Genomic DNA, 21,870 nt, shown 5'->3' on the forward strand with positions numbered 1-21,870 from the left:
AATATTCATTGTATCAAATTCTTGACAAGATATTAGGGTCCTGTTATTGAAGTAAGTATTTCAGCTTACAGTTCAGGGCACAGTGCCTCAAAGCAATCACCGTGCTATGACAGTGGTAAGACTATGTTAAATTATGGGAGTTCCGACTGTCGTAGCTCTATGATCGCTATGAGTTTGAGGAATGGAGCGCAGGGACTTAATGCGTTAACATTAACTTAAAGCTCACATGCAGCCAAAAATCAAACATAATTAAAACACAATTATCACTAATGTTTCCTCCAGACCACAAAAAGGGCAGGGTGAAGTTTCTACAGAAAAGGGCACCCTAGTTTGAAAAGGGCACAAACCACAATAAAAATCAAAACAAAATGATCAGATTGAGCCTCTTGTATTATTAACCTACAGTCTCCTTCGCATTTTTCCCAGAAAGCTTTTCACAACAGCTTCCAAGTCAGTGTCATTGTGGCTGTCAGTGTTTAGGCTGATCATAAGATGCTTGTTACAGTTGCTGACTTTCAGTCTGTTCCTGTGCTCCGTCACAACTAGCAAGTACCGGGCAGTGCGCAGTGAAAAGAGGCAGGGCGCCAGAAAAAAGGGCAGGGCGCCAGAAGAAAAGGGCAGGGCGCCAGAAAAAAGGGCAGGGCGCCAGAAGAAAAGGGCAGGGCGCTAGAAGAAAAGGGCAGGGTGCAGCACCCTTTTCAAACGCTCTGGAGGAAACACTAATCACTTATTCATGACATATAATATACATAGCTGCGTGTGAAAAAACAAATAAACAAAGCGATAAGTGTACAATCGCAATTCAAAAGTGCAGTATTTTGTATTTGGGCCTACTTCCCTCGTAACGAAGCCCTCGGGACACTGAACCCAGTCATAGCGGGTAGATGTGCACGCAAGTGTAACGACAGCTTCTGATTGGCTGGTTCATTTGCTGATGAGGGCTGCCTGAAGGCTCATTGTGTGTACAGAAAGAAGATCTGTTTGATGGACATCTGTTTGATGGGCAATCAAAAATCATCTCAGTAGAGATGGTGAACTACTGTGTGGCTGGAAACTGTCATTCGTCCAAGTACAGAGCAGGACTTGACCAGTTTCCATCAAATCCAGTCATTAGAGAAAAATGCATGTAGTTTGTTTGCAACCCACAGACATAAAAACATGTCTTGTGTACAAGCATCGCACCTGCCTAATTGCATAATGTGGCTGAGACAGGACTCGGGTACAGGAGTCATAAATCAATTTATTTTGTTTATAGCATATAGCGTGATAGGTGTTAAGTTCGAATTGCATGTGGTCAATGATTGAAGCTGTGTATTGCATATTGTCTTTAGCAGACAGGCAGTCAGACATATAGGTGTCAATAAACCAGACATGGAGCTTTCTCTGTGACAGAGGCTGCTTACCACAATCAACAAGTTTTTTTATGTAACGAGTAGGTTATATTCTTGTTTGTTTACGCAACCAAGATTAGACTACTGGTCACAACCTCATATTTCGGGCATACATACTGTTTCAAGCTCAGCAAACCTATTCACTGCACATGCATTATGGGCGCAGCGCAGCATAGTTGTTGAAACCGCTTTTTCCCCCAGCACTGAGGGAAATTTAGTGAATCTTTTGAACTCTGATTTTGGGGGCTTTTTTTCCCAATCATGTTTTTTTCACCTTTATAGGTTGAATTGGCATTTTTGATGATTTGTTTCAGTAAGTGTATACCGAAAGGTATCAGAATCTGCAAAGTTGTGTTTTACGTTGCATGTGACTTTTGAACTGTCTTAGCATAAGGAGAGCTTCAGAAATCCAGGCCCAGGACATTACCATTATATTGTTTTACTGGTGGCCCTTAGAAGAATAATAAAAACAGGTAAAACATATTGGTTTATGCTTAGGTTATAGAGGTCAAATGAGACTGAGTATGATTATATCAGCCATTTGTTGATTGAACTTGAAAGGCTTAGGATGTTGCTTTGTAGTGTGGTTCAGAGATCAACGTCATCACAATACAAGATGTAGAACTGTCATTGACCTGATTACAAAAGATGGCTGCTGGTGGTTTATGCAATTGTTCCCACAGAAGGCCCACATATCTTCCTACAAACCTCTGTTCTAATACGGCTCTTTCCTGGTGCCAGTGTTCACAATTCATGATTGGTTGCAGTCAGATTTAGTTGTACAATTAGTGATGTGGTTTCAAAAGTTATCATTCGTATGCTTCAAGAAAACTTGAACCTCTTCCCCCGAGTGATGAGCTAACGTTTCTGCTGGACATGGTATAATGGTAGATCAATGGCATGTCCATCTCACCTACTGACAACAAACAAGTTAGCCATTAAGTGTCTTATGTGTCACATCAACACAAGGCCCCTTCAGAGGAGGGTTGTTTGTGGCCCCACAATTGCTTGTATTAGTCAGGTTGGAACTAAGTTAATGTAACACATGTTCAGATTGGATAGAAAGAATGGAGATGATTTGTGGTGCCATTTATTACCATTGGGAGATTTTGCAAGAGCAGGGAAATATGACCATATTCGAACAGAAGTTGTAGGAAGACAAGTAACCTCTGTGGGAAGAAAATGGGTTCATACATGCGTTTAAGGACTCATTAACCAGTCATCAGTACAGTTGTGCCCCTTTGGCCTTGCAGAATCCTATTGTTTTGCTTTTTAGACCTTATTTTCACATATAGTCCTTCCGGGTTAGTCGGCACTGTACCCTTTCTCAGAGTTCTGAGAGTTTTGTCATATAGGCATGGTACGATGTGTGTAAAACAAGAAACATTTATCAGCAATAAACTTTTTGAAGCAAACTTGTCTGTTAGTGTGGTACATTCACTTCAAAGAAGATATTCTTAGAAACAATGTTTTATCACTATCAGTACCTGTGTATGAAATGGTTATAAATAAAAAAGTTGCAAGTTTGAATATGAAATGGAAGTGACATTAGTTGTTTGATATCACACACAAGTTTCCAAAAATGAGCATGTAGTGATATAACAGGATCATAGTTCAACACAGTATTGACCCCCTAAACCTCACTTCCTTCACCATATCGACGGCTGTCAGGTAAATAAGGTTCAATGGCAAATTAATCTTTTACTAGTGATATTCTTTAAAATGTCCCCGAGACAGGGATATTCTATACTTTGCTCATAGGTTGTTGTTTGAAAAAGCCGTATGAAAATGGGAGGATGACGTCAATAGAGATCTATAAATGCTTTTCCCCACTTGTGGAGATGTCAGGTTGAAATTGAGAGGTCTTAAAAGCTGTCAAGGATAACAAAGGAAGGTTGCAGGGTGTGGTGGTCCAGAGCAGCCTGCTGTATTCCTCAGTACAGCTGATGTATATCATCTGTGTAAATGAGTGTGTGATGCCATCACTTACCTTCCTGTAATGACTTATTGACTAGAGATCTTCTTCCTAGAACACACACTCAGACAATTAATGACTTGCAGATGGAATACGGTCATCAATATGCTGTGTTGACTGGTAGTTACGGAGATAATAACCCAGCCATATATATGTCATAATCTTATACTCATAGTTATGATGTAAGTCAATGTGTGTGGACACATCAAGTCAACGTTGGTGAAAGCTTAAAGTTGATTGCAGTTGCAGATATAGTGGTAGGTAGCTCATTATTTGGTCTCTTTTGTTGTATTTATGTTGTTTGTCATGTTCATCAAGATGTTATTGATTCTTGCTATATATATACATATACATCAGATGATGAGAAATGAATGAAAATCATCCTGGCTACGTTATGAATCTATGACACGTTACAGTTCAGCCATAAAAAGTGTTGATTTTAACTTGTCAAAACATACCCATGATGCCAACACTCAATCAGTAAATTTTGAGTTGACCTAAATTTCCAACATTGTTTTATGGACTTGACCAATGCCATGTAGAAGATACTAACAAAATATTACTCGAGTGGACATTTTCACCTTATTCTTTACTTTTCATTTGTCAAAGTTTGAAACATAATAATTTTATTACTCAATCTATGTCACATTTGGTGAATAGCATAAAAAATTGAGAAAAAGGTGATAACTGGTCTTGGTAGTTTTTGGGAAAGCACAATATCCTCTACCATGTTTCCTGTTGAACATGTTTTAGAGAAACATGATCAGCAACAGTAAACAAACAAGAAACATCAGTGAATTGCTAATCTATCAATTAGGTATATTTTGTTTCATTATGTTAAGAACAATGTGGCAGATCATTAAAAAACACTAAAAAATGGCGGTAGTTGGTCACCAGCTAGTAGTGTAATTAGTCAATTAGGTAAAAATTCACTTTGTTTAGGTAAAATAGTCATGTTCACATTTCACAATATTTGCATTTTCGTAAATAGAAAATGAATTGCATCTTCATGATGAGCAAGAGCAACTAGACGTACTTTGAAGAAAACGGTCAAATTTTTGTGCTTCAAGTCACATATTCCAGCTATATGACTGCACTCAGTAAAGAATAGCCTGGACTGAACATTCAGTGATCAACAGGATGAGCATTGATCTGCACAAATGGGAACAGATAACGTGTCAACCAAGTCAGTGAGGCTGACCAACTGATCCCATGAGTCACCTCTTACAACAAACACAGTCAGCTTTTGTGGCAAGCATGGGTTGCTGAAGACCTGTTCTACCGCGGATGTTTACGGATCTCCAAATGTGATCCATGCATTGAAATATGACATATTCAGTTTGTCATTACCATAATCATCATACTGACAAGCAACAATATTGAACATTTACGTGTGCATTATTGTTGGTATACCACAGTATGAAATAATGATGAATACTCATGACAGTATATTTGATATCATGCATATATTTGGTATCAGAATCATACAATCTTCCTCTTCATCTTTGCACAAATGATAAATTTATATCTGATTGTGGAACTAGGAAATTAGCAGGTGTTTCCAGTGAACCAAACTAATATTAACTAGTATCAATATCAATTTCACATGTATTGTGACCATAGCAACATAGAAATGCCATGTAGTTTCTCAACATTTGCATAGAAAGTCTGTATTATTCAGGTTCATCATGAACAAGGAAGGTTCGGTCTAGAATAGGCCTTCAGCCACCCATGCTTGCCATAAAAGGCTTGTCGTAAGAGGTGACTAACGGGATCGGGTGGTCAAGCTTGCTTACTTGGTTGACACGTGTCATTGGTTCCCCATTGTGCAGATTGATGCTCATGCTGTTGATCACTGGATTGTCTATTTCAGGCTCTATTATTTATAGACCGCTGCCAAATAGCTGGCCTATTGCAGTGTACGACGAAAAACTCAGCTCACTCGCTTATTGCAGCTGAAAGACTTAATGAATGACTCTTGTGTCTGTGTGGCAAACATATTTTACAAAATGTTTGTTAGGATTTTTGTTTTCACAAGCAGTTGATGCATTGATCACAACTGCCATTAGTCTGTCATACAGACCCTAAAGCAAACGTACCCAGGGAAGCTGACACTAGTCTAGATAATGTGGCAAGTCTAGATTTCCACAGCTTCTTTCCATCTTTTATGTATGTTTTTTCACAAAACTTCACTTGTGAAATATGTTCATTTCAGAGACTAGTATTTAGTCGAAACTGCCATGTGATAAATCTGTCTCTGTTTAATGAGGCCACCTGTCTTCAGTTTTGATGCCCTTTACAGTTATTCACACCTTATGTTACAAATAGATCTGTATCCTGTCAACGATGCTTTGGTGTTCATGAAGCAATATATTCGCTATTGTACATATAAGTGATTTATTACCCTGTGGGGAAAACATTTCATTTCGCACTACAGGAATCATTATTGAAGTGGAGGGATTTCATAATCAAACAATGTCGAATATGCCCACGAATTTTTTCAGCAACATGCATGTAGCAGTGTATGTGTGAGTTCAGTGTCACAATGAGCTATTCAGAATCCTCATCCAGATCAACAGGTCATCCCTAATTATGTTCACACCTTCAGAGCACTGGTGCATATCAGGAAAAAAGGCAAGGACTCAAACACTTCCTTTAGCTGCTTTAAATTGCTTTTAGTAGATTCAGGTATGGGGTGTGTGTATTAGTATTTGACTTGATGGTTGGGGGGATATTTAGATTGTGACCAATCCTCTTTACTTCTCAGTTGACATCTGTAACTTATGCATGGGCAGTGTCATATGAGATGAGAAAGTCTGTATTAAATATGTCTGAGCTTCATCCAGATAAACCAGTGTTCTTCTTCAATATAGTGCAACATTCTTACAAGCTGTCAACAAAAGTCATAAACAGATGAATAGGACACAGGGAGATGGCCATATCAAAATGCTTGAAGACAGGATACTCGATATTGTTAGCCATAAATTTAATTGTTAAACTACCAATATTAGTGTTATAATGGGGTGGTCTGTAAAGGGGTATAATGGAGTGACAAAACAACCTGAACCATTGATGATAATCCATAGTAAGGGCTGTATGTTCACAAGGCAGTGTCACTATGATGAATAAGTGCCTCCCTGTGTTCTGCAAGCTGTAGGAGGTACCAGGTAACTTGTTATATCCTTATGTAGTTCATGTCCTGTAATAAAGTTAAGGTCATAAACGTTGTGGTGAGATGTGGTGTCAGTTTACCCTGTGATATGAATAAACACCCACTGCCTCCAGTGAGTAATGTTACTGTCTTGTTATTACCATTTTAGTTGTTGTGTGAAAGGCCCTGTGATTTCTTGTGATTCTTATACCATTGTTTTCTTATATCAGACGAACAACAGACCTCTTTAAGCTTAACTATGTGATCTATTTGTTGTATTGTAATTCCATCAACCAGCAAGAACAGGAAACCTGTTTAACCATACACATATTCATCATGGTGATTCTGCCCCCATTCTGGAGTAGGAAGGGAAACAATCATGGTCTGTCATTATGAATTCATGTTGTAATATGATGTACCGTATTTGCCATGATAAACATGTTGGGAATTTAGGGAAGTTGATAGGTAAGCCTGATGTTTGTGGTTTACATGTTGTTTCACTAAGCAATACTAAATATGGCAAGCAGTCATAAGCAGTCTGAAAAGACTGACCAGACTGAAGTATTGTCGAAAGGATAAAATATGAGTAATTATCGACACGAAAATAGTGTCGATAATGTTGAACACTTTTGTAATTGGCTAAAGTTTGTGTCAATACACAATGTTACATGTTTATCATTGGCTGCTTCTACGCTACGTTCAGGACGCTGTTTTGTAATTCATGCATAGACATTCACCACTCACTCTATTAATTTAAGACTTTCTTAGGCAATTTTGATCAATGTTATTACTGTGATATTTAACAAGAATCAATCAATATTTAGAGGAGAGGACAATTATCGATCTCAGTGATCTAAATCAATAGCCAATCCTAGTAGTAGGTGAGCATGGAAAGCAATAACCAATGAGTGCTGTGAGGTGCAGCAGTTGTGAGCGTGTGAGCGTGCTTAGAGAATGTAGTAAGCATTGGCAAATGAGTGTGGTAAGGTGTGACAGGTGTGAGCGTGCTTAGGGAATGTAGTAAGCATTGGCAAATGAGTGTGGTAAGGTGTGACAGGTGTGAGCATGCTTAGGGAATGTAGTAAGCATTGGCAAATGTCTGTGGTAACCATTAGTGGCTGGTGATATCACAGTGCCATTTAGAAAGTGGTCAGATGTAACAGATGTTATATTTGGGATTACGGTTCCTTAGTAAAGTACAAATTCTAGTAAAATAAAAAGTCGCGGTGGTGGAGCGGGTAGTGGCATTAGGTACCTGATTCTGAGACTGTTTTTTCAGATCCTGAATGGGACTCAACCCCCACGCCTCCAAAAAATATTAGAATTTGTACTTAACTAAGGAACTCTTAGCCCCAATGGTAACATTTGTTATTGGTCAGTGGTGTCTTACGTATCTTTGTCAGTCAGGATATGCAGAAGTTCCTTTGAAGGTCAGGGTCTTCAGCAACCCATGCTTGTAGAAAGAAACAACTAGGTGATCATGTAGTCTAGCTTTGCTGATTTGGTTGACACATCATGGTATGCTAAATGAGTGGAGGGATGCTCATGCTGTTGCAGTTCTTGATAGTGGGCCCCTGCCTTTCCCAATCCCTGCTGTTGATCACTAGATTGTATGTTGTACACTCAATTATGTACAGACAGATATCATATGATATACCTGAATTATTGCTCAGTGTGGGGTGGCACACCAAACAAATGAACAAAAATGACATGTATGTGTATTTGTTTCAGTGTCAGTTATTCTGTCATTTGTTTCAGATTTTAAGGTGCCCATGAGTACCCAGCAGCCCCGCAACCGTGAGTAATCTCCTACAGGGTACCATAAGGGAGTTTAGAACTGGTCAGCTTGGGCTATAAGGGGTAGCTAGTGATGTGAGTAATCTCCTACAGGGTACCATAAGAGAGTGTAGAACTGGTCAGCTGGGGCTATAAGGGGTAGCTAGTGATGTGAGTAATCTCCTACCGGGGTACCATAAGGAAGTGACAAACTGGTCAGCTGGAGCTATAAGGGGTAGCTAGTGATGTGAGTAATCTACAGGGGTACCATAAGGAAGTGTAGAACTGGGGTAAAACTGGTCAACTGGGGCTATAACGGGTAGCTAGTGATGTGAGTAATCTCCTACAGGGGTACCATAAGGAAGTGTAGAACTGGTCAACTGGGGCTATAAGGGGTAGCTAGTGATGTGAGTAATCTCCTACAGGGTACCATAAGGAAGTGTAGAACTGGTCAGCTGGGGCTATAAGGGGTAGCTAGTGATGTGAGTAATCTCCTACAGGGGTACCATAAGGAAGTGTAGAACAGGTCAGCTGGGGCTGTAAGGGGTAGCTAGTGATGTGAGTAATCTCGAACCGGGGTACCATAAAGGAGTGTAGAACTGGGGTAGAACTGGTCATCTGGGGCTATACGGGGTAGCTTGTGATGTGAGTAATCTCGTACAGGGGTACCATGAGGAAGTGTAGAACTGGGGAAGAACTGGTCAACTGGGGCTATAACAGGTAGCTAGTGATGTGAGTAATCTTGTACAGGGGTACCATAAGGAAGTGTAGAACTGGGGTAGAACTGGTCAACTGGGGCTATAAGGGGTAACTAGTGATGTGAGTAATCTCCTACCGGGGTACCATAAGGAAGTGTAGAACTGGGGAAGAACTGGTCAACTGGGCCTATAGGGGTAGCTAGTGATGTGAATAATCTCGTACCGGGGTACCATAAGGAAGTGTAGAACTGGGGTAGAACTGGTCAGCTGAGGCTATAAGGGTAGCTAGTGATGTGAGTAATCTCCTGCAGGGGTACCATAAGGAAGTGTAGAACTAGTCAGATGGGGCTATAAGGGGTAGCTAGTGATGTGAGTAATCTCCTACAGGGGTACCATAAGGAAGTATAGAACTGGGGTAGAACTGGTCAGCTGGAGCTATAAGGGGTAGCTAGTGATGTGAGTAATCTCGTACAGGGGTACCATAAGGAAGTGTAGAACTGGGGTAGAACTGGTCAACTGGGGCTATAACGGGTAGCTAGTGATGTGAGTAATCTCCTACCGGGGTACCATAAGGAAGTGTAGAACTGGGGTAGAGCTGGTCAACTGAGGCTATAAGTGTAGCTAGTCATGCGGAATGAAAAACTGTGTTCATTGTTTGTCACATGAAGGAAGTAAGTTCTCTTAGACTCCACCAGCTACAAAGATGGTGATCATTATGAATAGTCAGCAAGTTTTGATGATGAATTAATTTCCTTGAAAAATAAGCATATGGGCATGACATATTGTTATGGTTAAATTCAATGTGATACAACGTTTATTTCATCTGGAATTCATTGTTGGATATAGGTGATAAAGGATAACTTCTTTGAGAGGCATTTAGAACTTGGGGCAGTAAAGAAGGATGACAGTATATAGATGAACAACTTCTCTATTGCTATGAGAGCGATGTTTCAGTGAAGGTTCTAACACTTGCTTGATAACGGTGTTAGAACCTACACCGAAGCAAATGTTGATAACGGTGTTAGAACCTAAGCCGAAATGTTGCTGTCATAGCAATAAAAAGTTGTTCATCCATATATTGTCATCCTTCTTTAGGTGATGAAGGATGTGTAATGCAAATGTAAGAAGACTTCGAAGACATTCCCATTTCTTATTTGAGAAGCTGCTCAGCAGGCAGCCTTGTATTGCACTTAAAATTGATTTTGTGTTAAGTCTAAGTGGATATCTTGGCATGAACAAGTCCGTCTAAGGATCCACAACTGTTTATTCAGCGCTACATGCACGGGTGTAGGCTCAAGATTCTCACATTTTTATACCTATAGTTGGTCATTCTTGGTCCTTTGTTCTTTGTCCTGCCCCTTTCACTCTAATTCACTGTTGGGTCATCCTTAATGATCCTTATTAGGCCCCTCATTAACCTAACTGGCCAAAATGTGCTTTGATCAATGTTGTTAAATTAATTGCTTTGGTTCATTACCAAGATGGGAAATGACTTTAGTGACTTGGCCAAAAGTTCCAGGACCATTGTTCTGCTGGTCAGGGGTTATTGTTTGATCCTTTGGCCAGTACTATATTTAGCAGCCAGCACGTGCATGTTTGGTGAGGGGTGGGCTCGTCATCTATTAGCATTCTGTAACAACAAATCTTACTGACCATGTTTAATTACCCAAAATACTTAATGAGTGAAAGCCTGCTGGACTCCTGATATTGAGTATTTAATAAGCAAATCCACTCAGTGCTTGGCATGCGTGGGGGCCAGCTGGGGTCCTGATATTGTGCCTTGGATACTTGTTTATGGATTATCTCTGGTGATGCTGTCATCATTTTTAGTCTCCTCAGTCTTTCAACAACAATAAGTGATTTTGATGTTAGTAAATTTGTGGTCAGATTAGATACTAAGTATTCCTGTAAATACAGAACATAATTTAATGACAGGTGCTTTTTTAAAGTCTTGAAACAATTGTTTACCAACTATCCATTTAGTTTTGCTCTGATACTTGTTAGGTTCTATGAACAGATTTGATGTACAGTGCTGCACCCTGTGTCATTTGTGTTTTTGCAGCTTTAGTTTGTACCAAAAAATCACAATAAGATTTTAGCTTAGATACTCAAACATCAGATGTCAAACCTAATTTCTGACCATTTAACATCGGTTCAGTCAGGTGCAAATTTCTGTACATACAGATATAGTCATGCATCTCTTGACCTGGTATTTCCATAGTTTCTAAATACATATTGCAACAATCCAGATTTCTTTTATTCCTATTATACAGGTGATGGGGTAACGATCCTAACATAGCTAAAGTACTTGCTCATCATACTCAAAATCCCAGTTTGATACCCCACATGGGTACAATGTGTGAAACCCATTTCTGGTGTCCCATGCCATGATATTACTGGAATGTTGCTAAAAACGTAATAAAACCCTACTGATTCACTCACTAATGTGCGGACATGGTGAAGTAACAGAGGCACATTCCTTGCATACTTGATACACATAAACTTCAGCTTATGGCTGAAATACACTCACGGAAACAAATAAGGGAAGACATGAAAGTACAAGTTATTCTTTTCCATGTTTCTTCAAAAGGTATCTATTGCATTGTTTGTGAAACTTTGTAAATAAGTAAAGGTACACTTGTACTTTCATGTGTTACCTTATTTGTTTCCATGAGTATATATCTGCTTTATACCCTAGGCAATATAACATGTTCCAAATACAAGTTACACTTTACAAACTGTCACAGTGTCCACAATGGTCTGTCATTTGATTTATGGGTGAAATAAACCCTATATCGACCAACACCAACATGAGAGAGCATTATCTAAAGTGGGCGATAAATATGCAACAATGTTGGGATATGTGTTTCCTACTGTGTCCTACTTGGTTATATCCTCATAAACAACTTTTTCCTGAACTTATTTGAGACATTCTTACTTGTGAACATGCACAGTAACAAGAAGAAGCAGACTTTTAATTTTGACATGCAGCAGTGTGCTCAGCTGGCATTGCACCTGGGTCATCACTTCCTGAATAGAAACAAAACAGTTGGTGTTATTTTCTAGCATTAAGATTTTAAAACATAGGCAGGTGACGTTTGTTCAGTGGTTTGTATTATTTCAACAAGTTATTCAAGGCCCCTATTGCAGTCATCAGTTACTGGATGTGATTCATATAAACAGTGATAAAGCTTGAATATCTTGTTGGACTCTAGGAGCTGCATATTCTTGATCAAGACAAGAAGGAATCAAGGTCACATCAATTATTCTTTGATTCATATCAGCTTGTGGAAAAAATTGAACATAATGGAACATTTTTGGTAGAAGGATAAGAATCTATTGATTTTTTATGTCCTTGTACACCATGCATTTCTGATGAAACAAACTGGCTAGTAATGTAACTCATCCAGTGATACACAACTCCAGTGAATATTCTGTTTATTGCCTGGCATGTCTTAGAGACAGTGTTGCACATTGTTCATTGTTCATATTGTGTTTTACAGCTGGAGGCCCTATTATCGAGGCATCCCCAGACCCTGAGGAGTACAACCGTGCCCTCAAGATCATTCTTGGCACTGTTGTTGGCGTGATTGGTATTGTGGGACTTATAGCCTTGTTCTTCCTGTTGTTCAAGTTCTGGCGGAGGCGCCAGGATCCCCAGCATGGTGAGTCCATATAGTCACGTCATCACCATACCCGCTTGTTTATCGATCCATGAACAGTGTTCTTTGGTTACAGGCTTGGATGTTTTAGGAAGCAGTCAGCAGGAGTAGAATGTTTGACATCAGTTAAAAATCTTTTTGATTGGGGAGAAAAGCAACTTTTAACAAGAAAATATATGATGTTAGTAGATGTCTGCTATCATCTCAAACTGGATCACTCACTTTTATCACATTGTCTGCTTGTGTCTACAGTTTGCTTGTTGATTATTTTATGTACAAACACTTGTTTTAGGGACTATTGGGCGTGAACGAGCTGCTAGTCTGCGGTCCATCTCTATTGGTAAGTGTTACATATGAAACATCAGCTAATGACATCAACATGATCTATACGTCAAAGCGAATTCAAATTTGTCAAACTATTCCAATTCCTTTGACTTTGCTAAATGCACAAAACTTGCATCCAACCAAGCTTTACTGCGACATCAAATTTACATACTATATTGATATGACTAATATTCTGATCAAAGTGGCTGCTAACTCAACTCATGATGCAAACAGCCTGTTGTGTACAGATTTGGCCCTACTCTCATATGGTTGCTATGCTGCCAGCACTGGAGTCAAGGCAGACTTGTTAACTGTAATTTGCTAATCAGATTTGTATCTCAAACCGGTGGTTCACTTGTATTGCTGAAGTTATGGTTAACACTAGGGTTCAGTATGCAGAGCCCACATCGCATGGCGACAGTGTAATGCTACCCCATCACTCTGCTTTTTATTGTGTGAGTGAGTGAGTTTAGTTTTACACTACTTTTTAGCAATGTTCCTGCAGTATCGCAGCAGAGGACAAGAGAAATGGGTGTCAGACATTATTCCCATGTGGAGACTGATTCTGTGTTTTTGACATGACAGAGGAACACTTAAACCACTTGGCCATCCCTTTTATTGTATGAAGAATAGAAACATGTTGTTGTCTGTTTCAGATGTCAGCAACAAGCAGCTGCCAGGCGTCCTGGTCCTGTACTCCTACGACTGCCCCATGCATGAGAAGGTTGTCCAGTCACTGGCAGGTTTCCTCATGGAGGTGTGCTGCTGTAATGTTGTGCTTGACCTGTTTGAGGAACAGATAATCCACGAGAGAGGTCTGGATGATTGGTTGATAGAACGGCTACAGGAAGTTGACTACATCATGGTTGTGTGCTCAGTAGGTGCTCGATTAAGATGCTCAAAGAAACGTGTACGATTCAAAAGTGAGACAAGTCGAACGTTGCCAGATTACTTTGCTGTTGCTGTGGATTATGTTGGTGAAAAGATGCGAGTTGAGAGGGGGAAGGGCTTGCCCATGTCAAAATTCATCACAGTATACATGGATTATTCAATGTCCAGTGATATTCCTCCACAACTTGAAACTGGGACCAAGTTCTGTCTCATGAAGGACCTGAATAAATTGTACAACCATTTACATGGCCTGGAACATGATGATAACAAGTTTGAGGCCACCTACCCAGGGGTGTCTGAGAGTAATTACCATAAGTCGGAGGTTGGTGCTGAACTGTATGTGGCAATTGAACAAGCCAAGGATTACTTCCAGAGCAACCCCAACTGGGTTGAGGACCGTTTACAGCAGGCACCACCAACACAGAGTAAGTCAAAATCTCGCCACAGACGCCACAACTCACAAGAACAACCATTACTGGACCCATCCTGCACGGATCATGTAACACCTTCCATTACTAACTGTGTTGATGCAGCAGTTGAGGTGCACACGCTTCCGCGGCGGTCTAGCGGAAAAGATGCAGGACAGGTGAACGTATTTTTGTATAGTCGTCAGAACTCCCTGCCCTCATCACTAAGTAGCCGCCTCACCGTTCATACATCATCGAACCAAGTGAATGTGTCAAAGAGCTATGACAGTTTCCGGAATACAGAGAAGTTCCGTGAGTCAGACTCTGTTGCGTGTGTGCTCTGTGGAAAACACTCCCATCCTGATGGCAGGTTGTCGTGTAAAGGACGCAAGTCTGAGCAGTCAGACATAGAAGTGGATTTCGAATACAACCAGTCAAAGAACAAAAGTAAATCAATGCCGACAGTGTGTGGGAACAGCCTAAATGGCTCCCAGACTGTGTTGCATGCTGAAGTCCACAAGGACTGGGACAATGCTGGTAGAGTGTCTCCTATTTCTGACTTGCAGGAAACTGATTCCAATGGCTCAGACACCTTAGAGAGGGACCTTCGGTCCATCACCATGCCTCCCACCTTTGACAATGTACATTATTCAACTTCAGCATATCTTCTGAGTGAACTTGTTCCCCTGCGAAGTCTGTCGTCCTCTGCTCTTGTGGTGTCCAACTCTGATCATCGTATCCGCCCTGTGCCGACCCTTCAGCCAGTGGAACTAGGACAGAGTGATGAGTCCAGTGGGAATGGGTTCTCACTTGGCCCTGTCTTCAACTTAAACCATGTCTGATTAGGGCAATTTGTGCGTCACTTTGCCAAACTCAGGATTTGACAAATGTATTTTTATCAGATGGCGAGGATGGGAGTGTCAACAGACAGTTCACTTGTTCCATAGAAATGAGAAGGCAACAATAGCGTCTGTCTTTAGTTTAACAGCATTTCTTATCTTTCATATAGTCAACTGTTTTGAAAATATTTTGCTAATAATCAGACCATTCACATGACAGGATAAGCATTCTAAGAATTCCTTTAGGCACCTAAACCACCTGAGTTTGAAATTACTGGTTTGGCCCTGCAATTGTTCTAGGGTATCTAGAAGGCCTTTTTATTCGTTAATTTATATGTAATGTTATGTTCATCATGTTCATCAAAAAGTAAGCTTCTGCCACTTCAAACTCAACCCACTTGAACCTGTAGAGACTGGTGAAGGTGACTATGCTTACAATAGAATAGAAGTTGTAAAGGTGCGACTGGATAGTTCACAACATGATGGTGGTCAGTTTTGTGTAGACAAAACACTGAATGTGTTTGTCATCAGCTCAACAGATATATATATATTTCAAATATATATCACAATCTAGTTATGGTGTTACACAACATGTAAGTCAAATATACAACCTGAAGTGAAAATCTATAATTGTACGCAAAGATTTGATTTTTTTCTATTTTTAAAAGTCTTTTCAGTCAAATACAAATTAAATACAAACTGAACTGAAAATCTATAATTGTACTCAAACACTTGATGTTTTTTTTATTTTGAAAAGTTTTTACAGTCAACCTTAATAACCTCAGCTCAGGAGCGGTGTTAAACAGTAGAGATGGTGTTCCTGCTCTGACTTCAGTGCATATGAAATAGGGCCAGATTGTCATACTTTTGTTTCATGATTCTCCAGAGATTCTGTTTTCCTGTGTGCAATCACTTCATTGAAAATACACACACAACCATCTGTTTTGCTTCCTTTTACCATGTTTCTGTTCCCCAGACCCAGAGTGTTCGGTCAAGTTTGACCTCCTTTCTTTGTATATAAATGTCAGTTGCTTGACCTGTGTTAATATTGGACATAAGAGTGAGTGTCATGTTCCTGGTCAATACAGATTTAGAGGGAGTTCTTGAATATAGGTCATTATTCCCCACCCCCAAGGTTTGTTAGGTGATTTTTTCACACATGTTGGAGCATTGGTGCCATTTGAAATTGTATGTTTTCATTGTCATTATCTTTGCATATCTAAAGACCTAAGATTTAAAAACACTGATGGGTTTGGTTTTAAAATTTTTTACTGAGACTGCTTTCATTTCCTGATATTTTGTATTTCATAGGCCATTCTTTCTGATGCACGAGTGAATTTGTGACTTATAAGCAAAGGAAACATAATCATGTCAACATTATGTCAGGATTTCCATACATTTTGGTCCAAAACATGACCATGAAACATTCCATATACAGTTGGTGCCTTTTCGCCTTTTCAGATTTTTCCCAGTAGTTAAATTTTCCCCCTGACTAGAGACAGAGAAGTTAAGGCTGTGGTTATTGAATGGGTGTGATCATATGCTAGTGATGAAATAATAACACTTGGTATTAAATGAAAAGTAATCATGTTCTTCTGAGCCATGGTCTCCCCCAGAGTTGATAATTTTGCCTCTTTTCCTGGAAGGTTCAGGTCACCATTCGGTCACCAGAGATGTAAAGTCAAAACTTAAGTAGTATCCATTTTCATGTTTATCATGTCCATATGATTACAAATATATATTTTGTCAGTAATTTTGAACATTGCACCCCTTTTTAACCAACATTTTTAATTCAAGTCAAAGGTCACGTTCAAGGTCATCAACAAGCCAGCCATGTTAGGTAACTATTTCATTTTGTAGCAGTAGAGACTTTGTTTCTCAGTGAATTTCATGTAAGAATCATAAGTATAGATTGTCCCATTTCAATCTTTCCTATTTGATTATCTAACTATGAAAGTCGAGGCTTCTGTTTAGAGTAGATTGAATTGGAAATTTTGACACTGATGAGTCATGAATTTTGACTGTAACCATGGTAAGGCAGAAGTAAGAACATGTATGTATGTATGCATACAAAAAACAAGTCATGGTCTAAATATGATTATAATAAGTCAAGTCAAGGAAATGTCAAGTTAAATATAAATTTTTATCACCAGTTATGACTGGTGTTAAACATGAATTTTAGACACTTCTGAAATTTGTTATTCAGGAAATACTGACCTTTTAACCTTCTAATACATAGACTACCCACAAGGATTACTTTTTTATTTCTGTTCAAACATCAGTGATATGTACCGTGTGTTGACAAATGATACTGGTGTTTGAATTATTCTCCTGAGTCTAGTATTGGTTGAGCTTATGTAAAAACAAGAAAACATATTGATTGGGTTTAAGTGAAACAAAGGTGCCTGATGTTGTACAAGAATCTAGTTTTCAAGCCTTCATTATCCAGTGTATCATACCTCCAGCTGTGTAGGCAGAATAACATTAGGCTCAGTATTATATGTTACACTGCTGTATTGAGTCTAACAAACCCTAGTACAAGGTTGTGTCAGCTAACCTTTCAGTGTACTATGACGGTGAAATTAAATGCTTGACTGCCAAACAGATTTAACCTGTCAGGCAGTGTCTACTATTTATGGGTGGGACATACAAAGCATTTCATCTTTAGTTTCTCTTCTCCAGTTGCTCACACTTAAAGAACTTAAAAGGAATATTATTGTTGATTTAAAAAAAAAAATCTTTCCTCTTACCCCCCATAGGTTATCTGAGGACAAAAATCAGTAAATGAAGAAATATACTTGGTGTGGCCTTATAGACTTCTACAAGGTTAAGTGCAGCAATTCAGGCATTTCTCCCACTTCTGTGACTTTGCCATGCAACAAAGATATATTCTCCACGAGAACTTCCCATGTTATATTTCAGTTGGACGTCTCAAACATAGCATGTATATTGTGATGTGGTTTGCCATTTATCTTTACATACTGTAGTTTACAGGTGGTTTTCTTTTGTCTGTGTGTGTCCTTCAGAATATCTCTGTTATCTGTAATTATGTCGTCATCATCATCATCATCATCATCATCATCATCATCATCACCATCATCATCATTGTGCCAGATTGATTCCAGTGTCAGGATTTGAACAACAGAAAATGCTCTTCATTGGAAAAAGAAGTGAACTGATTTTAGGAATGATTTACACTATGTATGAAGAGTCAGATTTCACGCAAGAATAGTTATCATTAGCATATATACCACTCAAAATAAGTATCTGCAATGGAATACACTGGTAAAAACTGCCTGATGTAAATAACGTTCAGACATTTATTTGAGGAAATATGGTACGCATGTTTGTAGTAGTGATGTTCAAACTGAAAACATCCAGTTACTTTGCTGTATGTTAATACCAGTTGCTCTATTTAAACCATTTAACAGCTGACCTGATCAACTTTGGTGAACACTAATTAAGTTAGATTAATGTGTTTTGACATATTCTTCTCAGTGCATGGCTTAAGTAACTTGATTATACTTGAACTTGTACATCACCAATTTACTCTTATTTGATGATAAAAACGAATGGAATATGCAACAAATGGTTTAGTTTGAATTCCTATGCAAAGAAATTTTTTAAATGAAGTATCCCTGGTAACAGGAATATGCACGTGTTAATCTTTAAAGGTCACAAGCAACCAAAACATCAAACATAAGAAAAACACAGTTATCACTTATTCATGATATAAAAAGTGCATTGCTGATTAAAAAAACAAATAAGCAACATTATAGGCGTATAATCGCAAATCCAAAGTGCAATATTTTGTACTTTAGTTAACCTCCCTCAAAATGAAGCAGCCGCGATACGGAACCCAGTCAGAGCTGGTGAGTTTGCGCTCAAGTGTAACGGGACAGTTCCAATGGCCACTGGTTCATTTGTTGATATGCTTGGCCAGCTCTTTGTTTATGACTTATAAGTCTGAAAGGTGTTAATTTCAAGTTGCATGTGATCAATGATTGAAATTGTGGATTGCATATTGTCATTAGTAGACAGGCAGGCAGACATATAGGTGTCAATATAAATCAGACATTCAGTTTTCTTTGTGACAGTCTGCTTATCATTACAATCAACATGCTTTGTTTTCTTTTATGTAACAAGTAGATTATTTACTTGCTTAACCAAGATTAGACTACTGCTCACGACCTCATATTCCAGGCAGGCATACTGTCTCAAGCTCCGCAAACCTATTCACTGCGCATGTGTTATGAGCACAGCACATCATAGCTGTTGAAACCATGTTTTCCCCCAGCGTGGGGGGAAAATTAGTGAATTTCACAAATTGGGAAGGTAATAACCTTCGATAACAGAATACTTGAAAATATTATTCAATGTTCTCTCATTTATTTTGAGTGGCAACTTTATTCTATCTGGACCTTTGACCTAAGCCATCCAGGCATTGACTTAAAAATCACATTCAGGGTTTGTTTAATGTTGAATGTTGAATATTGCATAGAGCTAAGTATGCTAGGTAAGACTATTCCGTTTCAAAGGGGAATAAGGGTGTTGTTTCAACTTATAGGATGTCAGAAAACCATACTTTTGAATAGTTCGATATGTGCACGAGTGGCCTAAAGACAACAGAGAATTATTTTACAGCTGACAACATGGAGAAGTCTGGTTGGTTTGTATCCATGTGATTCCATTTCACATGTTAAGAAACCACTTTTGTTGACCTGGACCCTATTTTGTTTTTATAGTTATCCATATATCCGAGTAAGGACCTTCTATTATGTAGACTTTGTACCTGACTGTGCTATAGTTGTATATAATTGTCCCTATATTGTTTCATATTTATATTTCCTGATATATACATCAGTATATATGTACTTACTAGAGTTTTTTACAAGCATGTTTAAATGAAGTTTGATATTTTCCATTGTATTGTTTGATGAGTATTATTATTCACATTTCAGTGAACAGAATTGTTATTCAGAGTCATAGTGGATTAATTGTTGTTTATATTTTTCATCAAATATAGAATATAGTTGAATATGTTTCACAAAGACTTGCATATCATTCATCTTTTCTTAGCAAAGAAAATCAAACTATATTATTGTTTTAACTTATTTTGTTTCTGAATGATTGATTGTAGCTGCTTCAGAGCTTCAAAACTTTTTTAGTGTTTTTCTTTTCTGATGTCCCCCACAGAGATCAGAAACAGTATGTACAGGGATGCCATGTGTCCCCCATAGAGATCAGAAACGTTATGTACAGGGATGCCATGTGTCCCCCATAGAGATCAGAAACAGTATGTACAGGGATGCCATGTGTCCCCCATAGAGATCAGAAACGGTATGTACAGGGATGCCACGTGTCCCCCATAGAGATCAAAAGCAAACATTGTGGAGATCAAAAACAGTATGTACAGGGACATCACGTGTCCATTGTGGAGATCAGAAACAATATGTATAGTTATGTCTAGTGTGTCCACTGGTGTATGTTATTTCAAACAAAGGGCAACCTCGTCAGCTGAAAGTCCAAGCATACGATGAAGCATTATTTATGTTTTCAAATGATTTGTTTATAATGATACTTCCATATTTTTTATGACCACCAAGGATTTGAGTGACCGATATTTGAGTGTTGAGGAGCATGTCGCAGGGCAAGATTCATTTCTTGACCATGATATTGGAGATACTACTGGCGAACTGACTACTTTCAGTGTGAATGATATATTCTGTATTCAGATAAACAGATGTTTGTATATATATTTTGTCTACCACTTACAGACAGTGTTCTGTTGCAGTTATTGTATTGTGCGGCTTTGTGCAGTATGACAGGATACTGGGAATAAGGATAGAGGACATTAGTAATAGGGGCAGGAGACAGTTAGGAATAAGAACAGAGGACATTAGGATTAAGGACAGAGGACATTGGGGAATAAGAATAGAGGACATTGGGATTAAGGACGGAGGACATGGGAATTAAAGACACAATACCTTAGTAAGAGGGACAGCGGACACAAGAGGACATTGGGGAATAAGGACAGAGGACATTGGTAATAAACACAGATGACATTGGTAAGAGGGACAGTGGACATTGACGATAAGGACCGTCAACAATGAGGACAGAGAATGATATTGATAATAAGGACACAGGACATTGATAATATGGACATACCACAGCACAGATCTTTAGTGATGACACATGTAACCTGATATATAGATATCAGCTAAATACTAAAGATATACTAACTCGACACAGTGATCAATGATATTACTTGTAACTACAGACGTGATAAAATATTTGTATGAACTATGTCTCTTGCATTCTCTTCCCACAGAAGTTACTTGTCACATCTTCCTACGAACCTCTGTTCTAATACGGCTATATTTCGCGGTTCTCATAAAATCCCCTAGCGGCAAAATATGGCAGCAGATTTATTTCCCTTTTTTCTGTCCAATCAGAACACGTGTTACATCGGCCTAGATTCAACTTGACAAATGCAAGCAATGTGGAGAAACAAATATGGCATGACTGAGTTCTGTCCAGAAGAAACATTTGAGTATCGCGCTCTGGAAGAGGTTCTAGTTTTCATGATGCATCCGGAAATTACCGAGATCTTACCACTTTTGAAACAAGGTCGCTGATTGCACTACTAAATCTGATTGCCTCCAATCACGAGTCTTGAACACTTGCACCATGAAAGGGTCGTATTAGAACAGAGGTTACGTAGGAAGATATGACAAGTAACCACTGTGGGAAGAG

The 21,870-nt window shown here is 38.9% G+C and overlaps 1 protein-coding gene across 2 annotated transcripts in view; it reads left to right on the top strand.

The window, feature by feature from the left end:
• The window catches only part of LOC137296024 (interleukin-17 receptor D-like), a 43,789-nt gene extending 24,966 nt beyond the window's left edge, over positions 1–18,823 (top strand). The window contains exons 1-5 of one of the 2 annotated variants that reach the window (XM_067827654.1): positions 6,496–6,533; positions 8,276–8,314; positions 12,495–12,656; positions 12,946–12,993; positions 13,634–18,823. In XM_067827654.1, the coding sequence (XP_067683755.1) occupies positions 8,290–8,314; positions 12,495–12,656; positions 12,946–12,993; positions 13,634–15,117 (1,719 nt within the window). In that variant the 5' untranslated portion in view covers positions 6,496–6,533; positions 8,276–8,289 and the 3' untranslated portion in view covers positions 15,118–18,823. Of the gene's footprint in view, positions 1–6,495; positions 6,534–8,275; positions 8,315–12,494; positions 12,657–12,945; positions 12,994–13,633 lie in introns of those variants that run through there. The other variant, XM_067827653.1, reaches the window with a different exon arrangement.
• Positions 18,824–21,870: the final 3,047 nt, after the last annotated feature.

The sequence above is a fragment of the Haliotis asinina genome, chromosome 9 (genome assembly GCF_037392515.1).
Source record: "Haliotis asinina isolate JCU_RB_2024 chromosome 9, JCU_Hal_asi_v2, whole genome shotgun sequence".
Lineage (NCBI taxonomy): Eukaryota > Metazoa > Mollusca > Gastropoda > Lepetellida > Haliotidae > Haliotis > Haliotis asinina.